This window comes from Myodes glareolus, chromosome 4 (genome assembly GCF_982192425.1).
Source record: "Myodes glareolus chromosome 4, mMyoGla1.1, whole genome shotgun sequence".
NCBI classification, from domain to species: domain Eukaryota; kingdom Metazoa; phylum Chordata; class Mammalia; order Rodentia; family Cricetidae; genus Myodes; species Myodes glareolus.
In genome coordinates this window covers 18,512,678-18,530,932 of record NC_142029.1, presented here as the reverse complement: position 1 = coordinate 18,530,932, position 18,255 = coordinate 18,512,678, and the positions used below count along the sequence as shown (strand labels likewise).

The following is an 18,255-nucleotide window of genomic DNA, read 5'->3' as shown; positions in this document are numbered from 1 at the left end:
TGGTATTTTGTCACAGCAGTGGTAAGCTGACATAGTTATATTTCCCATTGTGAAGCAAAACACCTTACAGAAAATGAACAAGGAAGGAAAGAAGGAGAGAGGGAGGGAGGAAGAGAGGAAGGAAAGACGGACAGACAGAAGAATGGACGAAAGAAAATGATGACAGAGAGAAAGACAGACAAACAGAGACTAACTACAGAAGGAATAATTTCACTTTAACTCATGGTTCAGGAGACAGTCCATCATAACAAAAGTGACTCAATCCATGGTAGTAGGAGCTTAGAATGGTTAGTTACTGTTCTCAGCAGAACCCAAACCAGAGAGCTAGGGCCAAGAGTGGGGCTGGGATAGAACTCTAAGATCAGCCCGAAGTGAGACACTAGTCTTTTTACAAGTATTGCAATATGGTTTGAACAATAAAGACAAACAACAGTAAAGTACAAATCATCCATCAAGGTACTAAATGTAAAACTATGAAAACCAATAGCTACACATACACACAAACAATAAGCAGTAAAAAAAAACTAATGTAGAAAAAATTATACTCATAATAAAATACTTAAATATAAACTCAATCAAATATACAAAAATTTTAAGTACTCCTAAAGAGTACAAACATATCATCTCTAAAATAATTGAAAATGTAAACATTAAATTAATGAAAGCAAGTAACAGCTATAGGAGAACCTTAAGTACACAGTTAGGTTAAAGAATTCAATCTGAAAAGGCTACATACAATATGGTTCCAACTGTACATTTTGGAAATGGTGATATGGAGACTGTAAAAGCTCACAAAGTTATCAAGTTACCAAGACCTGGAAAGTAGCAGGGCTGAATAAGTCAAACACAAAAGACTTTAGCACAGTAAAACTATGCTATCGTACTAAAATGGAGACTGTAAATAGCATCTCTACATTTCTCAAAACCAACAGGACACAATCAGCAAACTTCAGTACAAGTTATGGATTTCACAATTAATAAATCTGCAGCAACAATGTTGTCATCAATTTTAACAAACAGACCATACTAATACAGATGTTTATAACAGGGGTAGATATGCTAAAATGGACAGAAATGATACATGGGAACTCTCCATAATTCCCACTTCCTTCTGCTGTGACTCTGAAACTGGTCTAAAAAAAATACCCTATTAATTTTTTAATCTATAAAATATATTGCTGGCACAATCAGATGACTAACCATAGGAAATGTAAGGATTCTTACTTTACCAAAATTAATACCTTGATTGGAAGAATAATAATATACATATGTAGAAAGTGTGATCATGCTGAAAAATACAATAATTAAAGAGACATTTTCTGATCTGAAAATAAATTTTTGAAGATTTATAATATAAACAAATTCATGTGATTGTCAACAGTTAACAAATATAAGTTAAGGATGTCAAGAATTATGATTAGTCTTAACAATTTTCTCAATTTGAACCCACCAAAAAGAAAGGAAACAATATTTATAAAGATACCAATATAATACATAGATTATGAAACGAGTAATAACTAAAATAAAAATATGCTCCAGAGGATGACAATATAACTCAGCAATTAAGAGCACTGGCTGCTCTTTCAAAGGATCTGGGTTCAATTCCTAGCTCTCACATGGCAGCTAACAACCATCTGTCACTCTAGTTCCAGGGGATCTGATGCCCTTTCTTCTGTCCTCCAATGCACTCCATGCATGTGATATACACAGAAAATAAAATAGATCTTAATACATATACATGTATGTACCAAACATGTACATATGTATGTGTGTACTATATATACATATATGTCCATATTGCCAAAATTTATTGCTTCTAAGTGGCAGTACTTACCCAAGTACAGTGCCTGTTTCTTGGTAATTTACTTGAATAAACTTGCCAAAACGACTTGAATTGTTATTATGAGCTGTCTTTGCATTTCCAAAAGCCTGTCAAAATAAATACTGCTTTTATTTAAAAGTAATTTTTAAACATTGCTTTAATACTAAAGAAAAACAATAAAGCAATTTATTTATATGTTTAGAATCATTCATATTTGAAGTAGAATAAAGTGAAGAAAAAGCTGGCAGAAAAAGTAGATTTTCAACTCATACTAATTCAGCAAAACGAATCTCAAGTTTTAGAATCTAATATATACAACTAAAAAAGAAAACTAAGTTGTTAAGAGCACATGCTGTGCAAGCATGATCTGAATTCAGATCACAACACTCCTGTAAAAAGCCCAGCATGACAATACACAGCACCTGTAACGCCAACACAATAGGTAGACAGAGAGGAGGAAGGCTGAGGTTTCTGGGCCACTTCAACTAGTTCCAGATTTAGTGAGAGACCCTATCTCAAGGGATAAGGTGGAGAGTGACAATATAGAACCATGTCCTTGTCTGATCTCCACTTCTAGGTCTACAGGCTCCTGTACCTACACACACGTGCATACAACACACATTCATATATACACAAGATTATTAAAATAAAAACACGTTTCTTTAACAAAAACCCAGGCATCAGAAGTACCTAGGAGGCTGAGATAATGCTGATGGCATCAATCAACACAGGACCAAATTCAACAAAGATCATCAGATAACTTTAAGTAGCATTAACACTTAGAAAGGAACCAGAGCTTCTGCCTAACTGCCAACCTTGGGAAACTGTGGCCACTGGTCAGTGAGCAATGCTGATTGATGGGTAAATGTTGCCAAAAACAAGACTGGGGCTGCCTCCAACACAGATGCTTATGTAGAAGAGCTGAAGAGAAAATTAAGGGTGGGGGTGGGTTGTTTTATTTTTTATTATGTTTTGTTGGGTTTTGGAGGGGATGTAAAAGTGTGCTGGTGACTTGAAGCCATATAAAGAGGTTCATTAATATTAACAAATTATTTTTAAAAAGACAACCTCATTCATCAAGATGTCTTCATATTCCAGAGACAATTCTTTTTTTAATTGTTTTTATTGAATTATATTTTTTTTTCCATTCCCCTCTTTCTCTCCCCTCCTACCCTCTCCCATAGTCCCCATGCTCTCAATTTACTCAGGAGATCTTGTCATTTTCTATTTCTCAAGGACATTAGATCCATGTATGTCTCTCTTAGGGTTCTCTTTGTTGACAGCCAGTTTCTTAAGTTTACACAAAAGAATGTTGCAAAGCTGAAATAAGAGATTAAGAAAATAATAATTACCAAGTCAAGTTCCCAGATTCTAGCCCAAGAGAGGGAAGTGGGATTATATGAGTAAAGGGGTCAAGATCATGAAAGGAAAACCCACAGAAACAGCTGGCTAATGGGAGTTCACTGACTCAGGACTGACAGCTGGGGAACCTGCATAGGACCAAATTAGGCCCTCTGAATGTGGATGACAGTTCTGTGGCTTGGGCAGTCTGTGGGGCCACCGGCAATGAGACCAGGATTTATCCCCAGTGCATGAACTACCTTTATGGAACGCATTCCCTATGGATACCTTACTCAGCTGCAAGCAGGGAGAAGCTTGGTCCTGCCTCAACTTCATATGCTGGACTTTGTAGACTCCCCATGGGCCTTACTCTTTTTGAAAAAAAATGGATAGGGGGTTGGATAAGGGGAAGGGGGATGGGAGGAGGGTAGGGAAGAGAAACTGTGGTTGGTATGTAAAATGAAAAAAATATATTTTAATAAAAAAACAAAAAACAAGAAAATAATTATATAAAAACTGATCATTCTAGAAGTATATAAATGAAGTTTCATTAAAGCACTATGTTTATCTATTTAAAACAAAACTATTGCACAGATGATAAAAGAACTATAAACTTCCTGTATCATAGTCCAAACAATGAAATAATGGTCAACAATAAAGAATAAATGAAACAAAATCAATCATGAATAGCTAACACTATGTTAAATAATACAAACTAGACAGAGAATTCCATTATATAATCTATCCACATCCAATCCAAAAAAAAAAAAAAACATAAAAATAAAATAGTAACAGTAGGTAAATGAGAGGTTGTCTTGAAATGGAGGTGGAATTGGTTCCACAGAGGACGATTGGTTGATAAAGATATTCTGAGGCCAGCAAGATGGCTTAGGAAGTAAAAGCCCTTGCCTGAAAACCTGAAATCTGAGTTTGATCACCAGGTTGTACATGGACAAAAGAAAAAAACTGACTGCCAGATGTTGATCTTTGATTTCCACATATGTGGTGTGGCCACGTGCCACACACACAAACACACACAAACACACACACACACAAATAAACAAAAAAAATCTAAAAATTCTAAGATGTTCTAAAGCTTTACTATATGACAGATGGTATACTGGCTAGTTTTGTATGACAACTTCACACAAGGTAGAGTCATCAGAGAGAAGGAACCTCAGTTAAGGAAATGCCTCCATGAAACCCAGCAGTAACCATTTTTTCAATGTAGTGATCAATGGAGGAGAAACCAGACCACAGTGGGTAGTGCAGTCCCTGGGCTGGTGGTCCTGGGTTCTATAAGAAAGCAGGCTGAGCAAGCCATGAGGAGCAAGCCAGTAAGCAGCAGCCCTCCATGGCCTCTGCATCGGCTCCTGACTCCAAGTTCCAACCCTGCCTGAGTTACTGTTCTGACTTCCTCCAATGATGAAAAATAACGTGGAAGTATAAACTAAATAAACCCTTTCCAACCAAACCTTACTAAGACAGATGGGTAAATATTTTTACATGTTTATATATTCATTAAACTGTACAAACTGTACATTTTAAATGTATCTTATTAAAAGCTATAATTCAATAAAATTAAAACTTTTTCAAAAGCAAGAGCTGGTGGTATATTTCAATACCACCAAAAGTAAATAAATTATTCACTACCTAGAGTAGCCTATTCACAGTATCTTTAAAGACATTGATTTTTAAATGATTCATTGAAGGTTTTTCTCTTCTTGTAAAGATCCATAAAAATCACATCCTTCTAATCACACACACACACACACAGCTGAAAAGATAAAACTTAACTGACACTTCATACTACACTTCAACTCCAACAGGTATCACTGTAATCAAAACCAGAAGCATGACCTGAAAATCTGTTAGAAACACAAAATTTTAGAACCTACACGGTACTGTCAGAAATTCTGGAGATAACATTCAGCAATCTGTGCTTTAGTTGTTTAAATACAATGTAAAGTCTGAGAAACATTATCTAGTATGCATGTATTCCAATTTCTTTGAAATTTTAATGAATACTAAAAATAATGCTACAGTGACATAGCAAATATGAATTCCTGAAAATCTCTAGAAATAGTGCTTGTGAATGTTTATAATCCATTATGTAATTTTAAATAAGTGATGGGAAGAGCTTGGAAGCTCAAACACAATCAATGTGATATATACACAATGTGATATATACACATACATACACCATGTCTCTCTCTCACACACACACACACACACCTTACTAGTGGTGAGATTTGAATGTCTCAAACCATTTGTCAATTCTGTCCTTCCTTTGTCCACTATAGAAGACATTTTTCCCAAAGAATTACAAAAATATCACAAAATCAAAAAAATGTAAAAAGGTCTATAACCTTTAAAAATCATATGCTACTTTGGCAAAATATAGAGGGGGAAAAAAGCAGGATTAAACACAAAGGCCATTTCATAAAATACTATTATTATTTTCACATGTGCAACCGTTTTGTTTTGCTTTAAATAATCTCGCTGCATCTCAGGCTGGCCTGAGGTTTACTATGTAGTCTTTCTAGGTTTACCTTGAACTCTAGACTCACCTACCTCAACCTTCAAAGTGCTATGATTACAGATTCGCAACAACATGCCTGGGCATACAGCACATTCAACCCTATCCTATAGGATATACTGGAAAACAAACAAGCAGAGCTTTCCCTGTTGTGTAAATTTTTATTAGAATATAAGCCTGTCAATCAGATGAAATCCTCTGGAACCATGCTGAGGTTATATGGATGGCAAATCCATGTGAGAAAGCATGCTCAACAACATAACAATAGGATTTCATTTAAGACCTCAATGTACCCAATACAGAGCCATTAGGCATCTATCAGAATGATTAAAAGAAAAATAGTAATGACTAATGTTACTGAGGATAAGAAGCAACTAGAACATTAATATTTGTTGTTGAGAAAATGATAGAACCACTCTACCTAGAATATAACAATCCTACTTTTTCAACACTGAGGTCAATAAAAAATGTCAGAATAAGGAGCTCTAAAAATCTTCCTTCATAAAACAAACAAAAACGCAGACAAGAACTGTCCAAAGAACACCTGTTAAAAATGTTATTAAGTAGCCAAGATTTTCAATAATCCTCAATTGATGGGCACTATTAACACTGGCTAAATTTTGGGATTTTGTCGTTTTTAAAAAGCATTTTAGCATTTTATCTATTACTATTCATTCGTCCTCCCTGCCTCTACAATAAAAGAGTATGCCCATTTCCCACAATTATTTATTCATATAAAGAATTCTAAACACCACAAAAACAAAGCTAAGGTGTTCTTCCAAAGCATTGTTCATCACGATTTAACCTGTCCAGTCAGCATTTCCCTAGAAAAAAACTCACTCTAAGGGTTGTTTTAATCTAAACTGACTCACTGATCACTGAGAACAACCTCTCTACACACATTATCACCATGTTTGTTTCTCCAAAACAATCAGAGGCAATTGTTTAAACACTGAAAATAGTGGTAATAATGGGGATGGGAGCACCTTCATAAATTACAAGTATAAAATGGGCTTGAAAAGACATGAAAGTCAGGACTAGAGAGGAGGCTTGGCAATTAAACACACTGGCTACTCTTTAAAGGACCAGGGATGGGCTGGACAGATGGCTCAAGAGTTAAGAGCACTGGTTGCTCTTCTAGAGGTCCTAAGTTCAATTCCCAGGAATTACATGGTGGTTCCCACTACCTCTAGTAGGATCTGATGCCCTATTCTGCATCATATGTATGAAGGCATACATGCAGCTAGAGCACTCATACATATAAATAAATCTAAAAAAGAAAAGATATCTATCTTTAAAAAATAAGTAAATAAAGGACCAGGGTTTAATTCAGAGAACTCTAATGGGGTTAACATCCATTTGGAACTCCAGGTCCAGAAGATCAAATATCCTTTTCTGGCTTCTCCAAGTACTGCATACATGTGCACACATGCATGCAGTAAGAGTATAAAAACTCAAAATAAGGTATTAAAGATTACATGCATTTGGAAGGCCATGTGCATGCAAGAGGGTTACAAATGTCAAAGAATACATGTATGCTCAGAAAAGAGCTCAGGCTTGTGTCTGAAGGAGAGGCTGCATGATAACAGAAAATAAAAGGGAAAAGTAAAATTGATACTTTCCAGGCTGAGGATGAAAACAATACTTCAACAAGCATATAAACCTCAAATAAAATTCTGAGAGCATTAATATGTAAGGCATTTTTAAAAGTCTCCATTCAATCAGAACCACAGGAAAAAAAATGGAAAATTACATGATCCCATCCCCCCCCCAAAAAAAAGAAATACAGTATTTAGAGTATTAGTTCAGAATTCGTGAAACAACAAAAACAGGAGTAACAAAACTAATAATCACAACTCTTGAGAAAATCCTGTTTCCGGAAGTACCACATTATGTTAAACTCTAGTTTTCACCTTCTTCCTTTGTAAAGCCCAATACAAACAGAAACCTTTGTAAAGAGATAGACTACTATTCCAGTGGATCAAAGAAACAGTTTTTGGTTGAATTTTCTTTTGATGGTACTAATGATCAAATCCATGGTGTGCACAAGCCAAGCAAGTGCTCTATCACTGAGCTAAAACCCTGCAAGAATCATTTCCAAAAATAAATTATTAGTATTACACCTGCCTTGCTTCTTAGCCACCTTAAAGGTTTCCTGGGTCACTAAATATAATGTCTATATTATAGTTTTATTTCATCTTTTCAAATCTACCAATTTTTTTCTTGAAGATTTAAGAAAATTGTATCTAGCTGGGTCTGGTGGCACATACCTTTAATCCCAGTACTAAGAAAGCAGAGGTTGGTGGATCTCTGTGAGTTCAAGGCTACCCAGAATTACTACATAGTGAATTCTAGGAAAGCCAGGGCTATGTAGAGAGACTGTCTTTAAAAAAAAAAAAAGAAGAGAAAGAGAAAGGGAGAGAGAGAGAAAAGCTTTTAAATACCTTACCTCAAGTACTGGTCCAGCTCCAAGAATAATCTGTTCTACTCCACTAGCAAATCCTTTCTGACTGAGGGCAGTAAGGTGATGAATAAGAAAGTTTGTGCTTTGTGTCTTTCCAGAACCACTCTCTCCTGAAATCACAATACACTGATTCTTTTTGCGCTGAAGCATAGCATGATAAGCTACATCTGCCACAGCATATATGTGGGGTTCAAGTTTTCCCAACTGGTGGTTATCATACATTTTGACATATTTAGGGTTATAAATAGGAAGAAATTTGAATGGGTTAATAGCTATTAGAATACTGCCAACATAAGTATAAATTTTTTCATGCTTAAAGCGATTCCGTAGGTTTTCTAAAAGAGTTTTCTCATTCAAATCAGGTAAGCTACATAAATCATCAAAGTCTTTCTGTTGAGGCTGTGGGAGGAAACCCCGTTCCATCATCCTGCGGCGTTCTTCGGTTACCCGTAGCCATGACTGAAGGCTACCATAATGGATTGATCCATCAAGATTTTTTTCTCTCAGAAGAAAGCGGTAATCCTCTCCACTTAAGCGATTTTCCAAAGCCATCCGGGGCCATAACATCATTCGCTGAACTGGACAGTCGGTTGGATTGAGTATCCATTCTTCTCCACCAAATTCCTTTACCTCTGCTAAGACGTAACATTTTGTTTTGTCTAGGTGAAGTCTATTTATAAGAGAATCAATCACCTCAGCAGCTGTCGAGTTTTTTCTGGCAGGAATTGGACAGTAAATTGTTCCTTCTGAAATTGTCCCAGGATATATTCGTAATGTGTGTTCATTATCTTCAAAGCGTCGTCTTCCTCCATCACTTACATTCATATTGGATCTTGTTCCATCAGAACGGACAGTATGCATTCAGGACTGGGAAAACCATCTTCTTGGCAAAAGAACTGTAACATAAAGATAGAAACACTGAGCAGTCAAATTGAATATTGCTTTCTGTGCTCCAAAGCGAAATCCTTAACAAGCATGTTGACTGCTGCTTTCTGAACACAAAATCTTAACAATAAGAACAAGTATTAACGGGGGCTGGAGAGATGGCTCAGAAGTTAAGAGCACTGACTACTCTTCCAGAGATCCTGAGTTCAATTCGCAGCAGCCACATGGTGGCTCACAACCATCTGCAATGAGATCTGGTGCCCTCTTCTGGTGTACAAGTATACATCCAGGCAAAACACTGCATACATAATAAATAAATTTATATAAAAAAAGAACAAGTATTAAACAGATTCAATGCAATGCCCAGCAAAATTCTTTAAAGACCTTGAAAAAACAGTAATTAACTTCATATGGAAAAGCAAAAAACCCAGGAGAGTCAAAACAATCTTGAACAATAAAGGAACTTCTGGAGGCATCACAATCCCTGACTTCAAACTCTACTACAGAGCTACAGTACTGAAAACAGCCTGGTATTGGCATAAGAACATACAGGAGAACCAATGGAACCGAACAGAAGACCTGGATATCAATCCACACATTTTCAAACACCTAATTTTGACAAGGAAGCAAAAAATATCAAATGGAAAAATGAAAGCATATTTAACAAGTGGTGCTGGCATAAGTGGATATCAACATGTAGAAAAATGAAAATAGACCCATATCTATCTCCATGCACAAAACTCAAGTCCAAATGGAGCAAAGACCTCAACATAAAGACAGCCACACTGAACCTTATAAAAGAGAAAGTGGGAAGTACACTTGAACGCACTGGCACAGGGAACCACTTCCTAAATAGAACCCCAGCAGCACAGACACAGAGAGAAACAATTAATTAATGGGACCTCCTAAAAATGAAAAGGTTCTGTAAGGTAAATGACATGTTCAACAAGACAAAACGACAGCCTACAGAATGGGAAAAGATCTTCACTAATCCCACATCAGACAGAGGTCTGATCTCTAAAATATACAAAGAACTCAAGAAATTGGACACCAAAAGAACACATAATCCAATAAAAAAAAAAATGGAGTACAGACCTAAACAGAGAACTCTCAACAGAGGAATCTAAAATGGCTGAAAGACACTTAAGGAAATGTTCAACATCCTTAGTCATCAGAGAAATGCAAATCAAAATAACTCTGAGATTCCATCTTACACCTAAAAGAATGGCCAAGATCAAAAACACTGATGACAACTTACACTGGAGAGGTTGTGAGGAAAAGCGAACACTTCTGTATTGCTGGTGGGAATGCAAGCTGGTACAGCCCCTTTGGATGTCAGTGTGGCAATTTCTCAGAAACAACCTTCCTCAAGATCCAGTAATACCACTTTTGGGTATATATCCAAAGGATGCTCAATCGTGCCACAAGGACATGTGCTCAACTACATTCATAGCAGCTTCGTTTGTCATAGCCAGAACTTGGAAACAACCTAAATGCCCCTCAACCGAAGAAAGAATAAGGAAAATGTGGTACATTTACACAATGGAGTACTACACCGCAGAAAAAAATAACAGACTGAATTTTACAGGAAAATGAATGGAAATAGAAAACATTATTGAGTGAGGTAACCCAGACATAGAAAGACAATTATCACATGTACTCACTCATAGGTGGTTTTTAAACATAAAGCAAAGAAAGCCAGCCTACAAACCACAATCTCAATGCAGACACTAAGAGAGTCTACATGGGAAGTAGAAAGTAGAAAAAGACAAGATCTCCTGAGTAAATTGGGAGTATGGGGACCTTGGGGGAGGTTTGAAGGGGGGAGGGGAGAGCCAGAAAGGGAAGCAGAGAAAAATGTAGAGCTCAATAAATATCAATTTAAAAAAAAAGACAGCTTTAAAAAAAAAAAAACAAATAAAGCTTGCCTGAGGATCAAAGTGCGGAGCTAAACCACCAGTTAACAAAGTGGCCAGGCAGTGGTGGCACACACCTTCAATCCCAAGACTCAGGAGGCAGAGGCAGACAGCTGTTTGTGAGTTCAAGGTCACCCTGGGCTACCTGAGATTGAACAAGTTTCAAGGAGAAACAGAACCAGGTAGTGAAGGCTCACACCTTTAATCCCAGCACTTGGAAGGTGGGGACAAGCAAGATATGGCTGGGCAGAAAAAGAAATATAAGACAGGAATAGACAGGAGCTCAGGAATTTAGTCTGAGAATTCGTAGGAACAGGATCGCCCCTTAGGTTTAAGTAATCTGAAGAGGGAAGTCTCTCTGGTAACTGCTGCTCTGCTTCTCTATCTTTCAGCTATCACTCTCAAAAAAAAAAAAAAAAAGTGTTTTTTTTCTGCCTGCATTTATATATATGCACCACATGTGTACCTGGTATCTCTGGAGGTCAGATGAGTGTATCAGATCCTTGGAACTGGATTACAAGAGTTGTGAACTGCCATGTGGCTGCTAGAGACTGAGCTTGGGTTCTCTGCAATAACAGTTAATGCTATTATTAACTAATGAGCCATTTCTCCATCCCCTATCATAGGAATTTATTGACAAATGTTAGTAAGTAGAATTATACAGTATCATTCAGTATAAAGATAGACAGAAGAAATAAACCAGGCAAATGTATGCATCTTTAAGAAATAAAAATCTGGTGAGGGTATGGTAGCACAGGCCTGTAATCCAAGTCTTACCAGTATACAAGGAAATGGCACAACGTACTACGGAGGAAAGGCCCATTTGAGAAAACATAAATGATTTGCCTACAACTGTAAAGATTAGGGGAATGAGCTAATAAGTATTCTGAACTTATTTTAGATGTGTAACTATGGGAAAATGGTGTTCAAGACCTAATATCGGAGCTGGGGAAATGGCACAGTGGGTAAAGTTCTTACCATGTGCAAAAGGAACCTGACTTTGGATCCCCAGAACCCACATAAAACCAGACACAGCAATACACGTTTGCAATCCCAGCACTCCTATTCACCGGTGAGATGAGGGGTGGAGACAGGAGAATCCACAAAAGCTCTTGGGTGGACCAGTTAGCACACTGTGCTTAGCAGTGAACAAACAAAAAATAGTCTCAAACAAGGTGAAAGGCAAGGATCACCACCTTGAAATATCCTTTAACTTACAGACACAGTGAGGCTTCTGCTCAAATGATAACTCCTAAAAAGAAAATTTTTCTTTATTAATCTAAAATATCTTTGTTGAAAGAATGAAACAAGTTTAAAAGTTAAAATAACCCTTTATTCTGCATCTCCTTATCTGTATCTCCCCTTTTCCTTATTTACTTACTTTTTAATCAGAGAACTTGATACACAACCTAAACATATTTTAGGGTTTTGTTTATTAACTGACATGCTCGCTAAAAGGTAGTAGAGTTCCATCATTCCATCAAGAGTATTCATGCCTCAAAAACACATGGTACGGGGCAAAAGAGACAGCTCAGCAGTTAAGAGCACTTGTTGCTCCTACAAAGAACCCAGGTTCAGTTCCCAGCTCTCACATGGTGGCTCAAAATCATCTGTAACTCCAATTCCAGAAAATCCAGTACTCTCTTTTGGCTTCTGCAGGCACTAGGTATGCAAATGGCACACTACATACATACAAGCAGACTAAACACTCATATGCATAAAAATACAATAAATAAATCAAAAATCACTTTAAATGTGTTGAAAAGAATAAGCAGTTCACATATACATTAATAAATATGTCAATTTAGCAAACATTTTTATTGCTTAAGTTAAGCATTTCACAGGTCGGTGGTGGCACACGCCTTTAATCCCAGAAGAGGCAGGTGGCTAAATAGATGAATACATTTGCTGCTAAGCCCAATGAAGAGTTTTCAGATACGTATACTGTTAATTACTTCAACAATTTCAGAGATATACTTTATAGACGCACATTTGCATCTTCTATACATATTACCACAAGAGGCGTTCAGAGTCATGAACTGACTGTTTAACAAACTACCTTTGTCTATTTTGGAAGAAGTCTCAACTATCATTTTTATCACTTGCTGATCTTTTAACTGCAATTGTAATATTCCTTATTTTTGTTCAGTTCTTTCACACAATCAACATTCCAAGACTCAACAAGAAAGCATGGGGGGGTATGATGGGCAAAACAAGGAAAGAAATGAACAAAATAATTCCAGAAAGTACTTTTCTGTAAAGGACAGGATAGATAGAAAATATTTTATAATTTGGGGAACACAGAGTCTTTCACATGAAGTTTTTTGTTTGTGTTTTGTTTTATAGCCTTAAAAATATGAAAAACATTTTTAGCTCTCAGACAGGACAAAATCAGGCCACCGGCAGGATTTGGCTTGTGGATGGCAGTTTGCCTATCATTATACTAAAGAGCTCCAGCACACTATTTTAGTTATCAGTAGTAAGCAGTAACTTCTTCAAGGTGGTAAAGCCTATAAGGCATGCAGAAGCCAATTATGCTAACACATGAGAGATATGCTTCAAACTAAGAGCAGTGAAAAAGGCAAAAATGTCTCAACCAAGAACAAATTTGGAACTTTGAGAAATGAAATCACTGTGGTTCAAGTCAAGAAGGAATGTAGTAAAAAAGATGAGGTCAGAGATATGAAGGGGTCAGATTACACAGTTCCTTGTAGTCTGAGGTTCTGTTCTAAATGTAAAAGAGGGCACCAGCAAAATGTTTCAAGCAAGTAAAGGTGCCTACCACCAAGCCTGACCTGAGTTCAATTCTGAGACCCAGATGGTTGAAGGATCCTATAAATTGTTCTCTGAACTCTACCTGTGTGCCATGTGAGTACTAGCATCCATTTGCTTATTCTGTTAAACATTTATTTGTGTATGTGTGTGTGTGTGTGCATGCGCGCATGTATGTGCTCACATGGCACACAGGTAGAGTTCACAGGATAACCAAGAATACACACACACACACACACACACACACACACAAAATGTCTTGAAAAACCAAACAAATAATCTACAGTGGAGGAATTGGGACAGTAACCCAACCACATAAGCTTCAACCTACAATCTGCCCTGTCTATGAGATGTCCTGGGGAAAGGGTGGTACAGAGATTGTGGGAGTGGCCAATTAATGATTGGTCCAGTCTGAGACACATGCGATAAGAATGAGCCCACCCCGACACTGACTGGAGTGTCAGGACCCAGAGGCTGGATAGCCCAGAGATCAATGATAAAACCAAATACAACTGGAAGAAAAAAAAAAAGTCAATGTAATGATGCCTAATGATATTCTGCTATACTCAAGAGATTGGTGCCTAGCCCAACTATCATGAGAGGCTTCATCTAACAACTGATGGAAACAGATGCAGATACCCACAGAGGCAAACATTAAGCTGAACTCAGGAAATTCTGCTGAAAAAGGGAGGAAGGATTGTAGGAACCAGAGTGGTCAAGGAAATCACAAAAAAAAAAAAAAAAAAAACCACCACCCACAGAATCAACTAAACTGGGCTCATAGGAGCTCACAGAAACTGAACCAACAACCAGGGAGCCTGCATGGGACCAACCTAGGCCCTCTGCATATATGTGATAGTTGTGTAGCTTGGTCTTCTTGTGGGACTTGAAATGTAACAATGGAAGCAGGGGCTATCTCTGATCTTTTGCTGACTTTTGAGACCCTATTCCTCATACTGAGTGCCTTGACCAGCCTTAATACAAGGTGTTCAGTATTACTGCAACTTGATATCCATGGGAGGTGTGCATCCTTCTGAATAGAGACAGATGAGGAACGGATTGGGGGAAGAGGAAAAGAGAAGAAGTGGGGGAAAGGGACTAGGAGGAAAAGAGAAAGGGGAAACTGCAGTCAGTATTAGTATTCAGGCATCTGTACTGGCCTGCCCTTAGGATCCTGACAGGATACATCCTCAGTTGCAGCCACTAATAGCACCTCCTGTGCACATTTGCTGTGTTTCCTTTTAAAAGGTGGGATTGCATGCAACCAGAGACTGTTTGTTTGTTCCTGACTGCTCAGGCCCAGAAAACACACACACACACACACACACACACACACACACACACACACACACACCGGGCAGTGGTGGAGCACTCCTTTAATCCCAGCACTCGAAATGCAGGTGGATCTCTGTGAGTTCGAGGCCAGCCTGGTCTACAAGAGCTAGTTCCAAGACAGGCACCAAAGCTACAGAGAAACCCTGTCTCAAAATAAAAAAAAAAAAGAAAGAAAGAAAAAAAATCACACAGAAACTATATTAATTACAACATTGCCTGGCCAATAGCTTAGGCTTTTTATTGGCTAGCTCTTATACCTCAAAATAATCCATTTCTATTAATTTGTGTATCACCACAAGACTGTGGCCTACCAGGTAAGGCTCCAGCAACCATCTCTGGCAGCTTCATGGCGGCTCCTTGCCTCCGTCTACTCTCTATATGTTGGGTCCCTAGAGGACAGGCCTTTGCACCCCCACTTGATCCGTTTTGCACTCTTGTGGTTGGTTGAAAAGCAGAAACAATCTGTTGTTTCCAGCAATGTTTCTAAGGATGTTTACCTCTAAGATATGTGAGTTACGGTGATGAGCTTCCTGCTTTTGCTGGCTTAGCCTCCCCTGCTGAGGGCTATATATACTCTGTGAGAAAGTGGAATAAAGGCTTGTCTGCAGAACCTGAAGTTGTGTTGTGTGTTAATCCTGACATCCCTCGCTCAGAAGAACTACAGTTGCCGCGGTGGCGCGGCATATGTATGTATGTATGTATGTATGTATGTATATATGTATGTTCAGATTTCCCTCCTGGCTTTACTCTGCCGAAACAGTTTTATTCATTAACCAATAAAAAGCAACACATATACAAAAGGACATCCCTCATCACCTGCCCACCTCCTGTCTGTCTCTTATTTTCTTTTTTTCTATCTCTCCCTCTCTCTTTTTTTCTCTCACCACTCTTGTACCCAGGGACCAGTCTCTGCTCCTTCTCTCTCCTCTTCCAATAAACCTATATGAGCCTTGTTGCATGGTGTGACTTCTCTTCACAACATTTTTTAAATTTTTTAAACAGTCAGAATGTTATATATATATATATATATATATATATATATATATATATATATATATAAACAAACAAATGTAAAAGTCCCTAAGTTCCTGGTTGTTACTTTTACTTCTTGTTTATTTTTTTAAGGCAATCTCATTCATGTATCTCAGGCTATCCTCAAATGTTATAGGTAAACTTCAATTTATGATTTTCTTGCCTTCATTTCCCAAGTGCTGGGATTACAAGCATGTACTACCACACAGCTGTTTTTGTTCTCTAAAAATATAATGACAGTGCTTAGAGAATTGGCCTAGTAGTTAAGACTACCTGTTCTTCGAGGACCAGGGTTCAAGTACTAGCACCCTGCAGCTCACAACTATCTGTAACTACCATCTAGGGGATCTGATGCACTTTTCTGACTTCTGCAGGCTGCCCAGGAATGTACATAAAACACAAACATACATGCAGTAAAGATACACACATATGTATAAGGTTTTTTAACTTAAAAAAATAATGGTAGTCTATTTTTTAAAAATATTCCAATTGGGAACTGAGAAAATGACCTGGTCTAAATATTTTGCTATACTAAGGACCTGAGTTGGGATTCTCAGACCTATAAGCCAGGCAAACTGCTTATAATTCCCCCAGCACTAGGAAAAAAGAGAAAAAAGGATCCCTGAGCTTACTGGCCAGGCAATATAAGTTAAATGATGATTTCCAAGTTCAGTGAGAGACCTCAAAGATAAGAGAGACTGAAAAGATGGCTCAGCAATTAAGTGCACTGAATATTCTTCCAGAGGACCTAGGTACAATTCCCAGCATCCAGGTGACAGCTAAAAACTGTCTATAACTCCAATTTCAGGGGTTCAACACCCTCCTCTAATCTTCATAGACACTGAGAACATACATGATACAGACATACATGCAGGTAAATCACTTACATACACACAAAATATAAATAGTTCAATCTTTTACTTAAAAAATGTATTTTGCTTTGTTCAACAAGGTGGAGAGCAACTGAGGAAGCCATCCAATATCAACCTCCAACCTCCACACAGAAGTTCAAAAGTGTATTTGCAACTGCACATATATATGTATATATACACACCAATATGTATACTCACATAGACAAGATACTCCAATTGCTTGAAAGAGAATACATTAAGGTTGGAGGTCAATTAGGGGTACAGTCCAAGTATAACTTTAATCATTTTAGCTCTAAAGATCATAGGACTTATACCAAGACCATTAAATTTCCCACATCATTTTCTCCCAGAATTTTCTTTTGTGCTTTTGTTTTTGTTTTTAAAAAGAGTTTACTCTGTAGCTTTGGAGCCTGTCATGGAAAGAGGTCTTGTAGACAGGCTGGCCTTGAAATCACAGAGGATCTGACCATTTCTGCCTCCCTAGGATTGATGGTGTGCTCCACTCCCCAGACACTTTAAAAAAAAAAAAAAGATTGATTGATTGATTGGTTGGTTGGTTGGTTGATTTATTTATTATGTATACATTGTTCTGCCTGCAGGCCAGAAGAGGGCCTAGATCTCATTACAGATGATTGTGAGCCACCATGTGTTTGCTGGGAATTGAACTCAGGACATCTGGAAGAGCAGCCAGTGCTCTTAACCAAGAGTCACCTCTCCAGTCCCCTCATTTACATGATTTTATAACAAGAATAAATCAAAAAGCACAACTATCTCAATCAGCTATCACCATGATTGTCAGTGTCTATGAACAATGTTTTGTAACACATTTGGCACTATAACCATTGTATCTTACACATTGTGTTGTAATTCATCACTGAACCTAAATGTCCTTTCACTCATGTCTCAATATAATCTACCTTAAAATACAGTAAGTAGCCAGGCGGTGGTGAGGCAAGCCTTTAATCCCAGCACTGGAGAGGCAGAAGCAGGTGGCTCTCTTTGAGTTCAAGGCCAGACTGGTCTACAGAGTGAGTTCCAGGACAGTCAGAGCTATGCGAGAAACCATGTCTTCAAAAACCGAAAAATAAATAAATGAGAATGAAAAAAGGAAGGAAGGAGGGAGGGAAGGAGAAAGGGGTGAGGGAGGAAAGGAAGGAAGGAAAGAAAGAAAATACAGTAAGTAGATAATCTCTGAAAGACTGATCTGAAGCTAGAAGGAATAATGGTACATGCCTACAATTACAGAACTTGAAGAAACGGCTGTAGCAGGATCAAAA

At 37.7% G+C, this 18,255-nt stretch overlaps 1 protein-coding gene across 11 annotated transcripts in view; it reads right to left on the bottom strand.

Annotated features, from left to right (window-relative positions):
• The window catches only part of Myo9a (myosin IXA), a 187,762-nt gene that overhangs the window by 152,214 nt on the left and 17,293 nt on the right, over window positions 1-18,255 (bottom strand). For 10 of the 11 annotated variants that reach the window (XM_085689177.2, XM_085689184.2, XM_085689176.2 and 7 more), the window contains exons 2-3: window positions 8,152-9,062; window positions 1,835-1,929 (exon numbers count right to left, since the gene is read on the bottom strand). In XM_085689177.2, the coding sequence (XP_085545303.2) occupies window positions 1,835-1,929; window positions 8,152-9,027 (971 nt within the window). In that variant the 5' untranslated portion in view covers window positions 9,028-9,062. Of the gene's footprint in view, window positions 1-1,834; window positions 1,930-8,151; window positions 9,063-11,433; window positions 11,527-18,255 lie in introns of those variants that run through there. The other variant, XM_085689178.2, reaches the window with a different exon arrangement.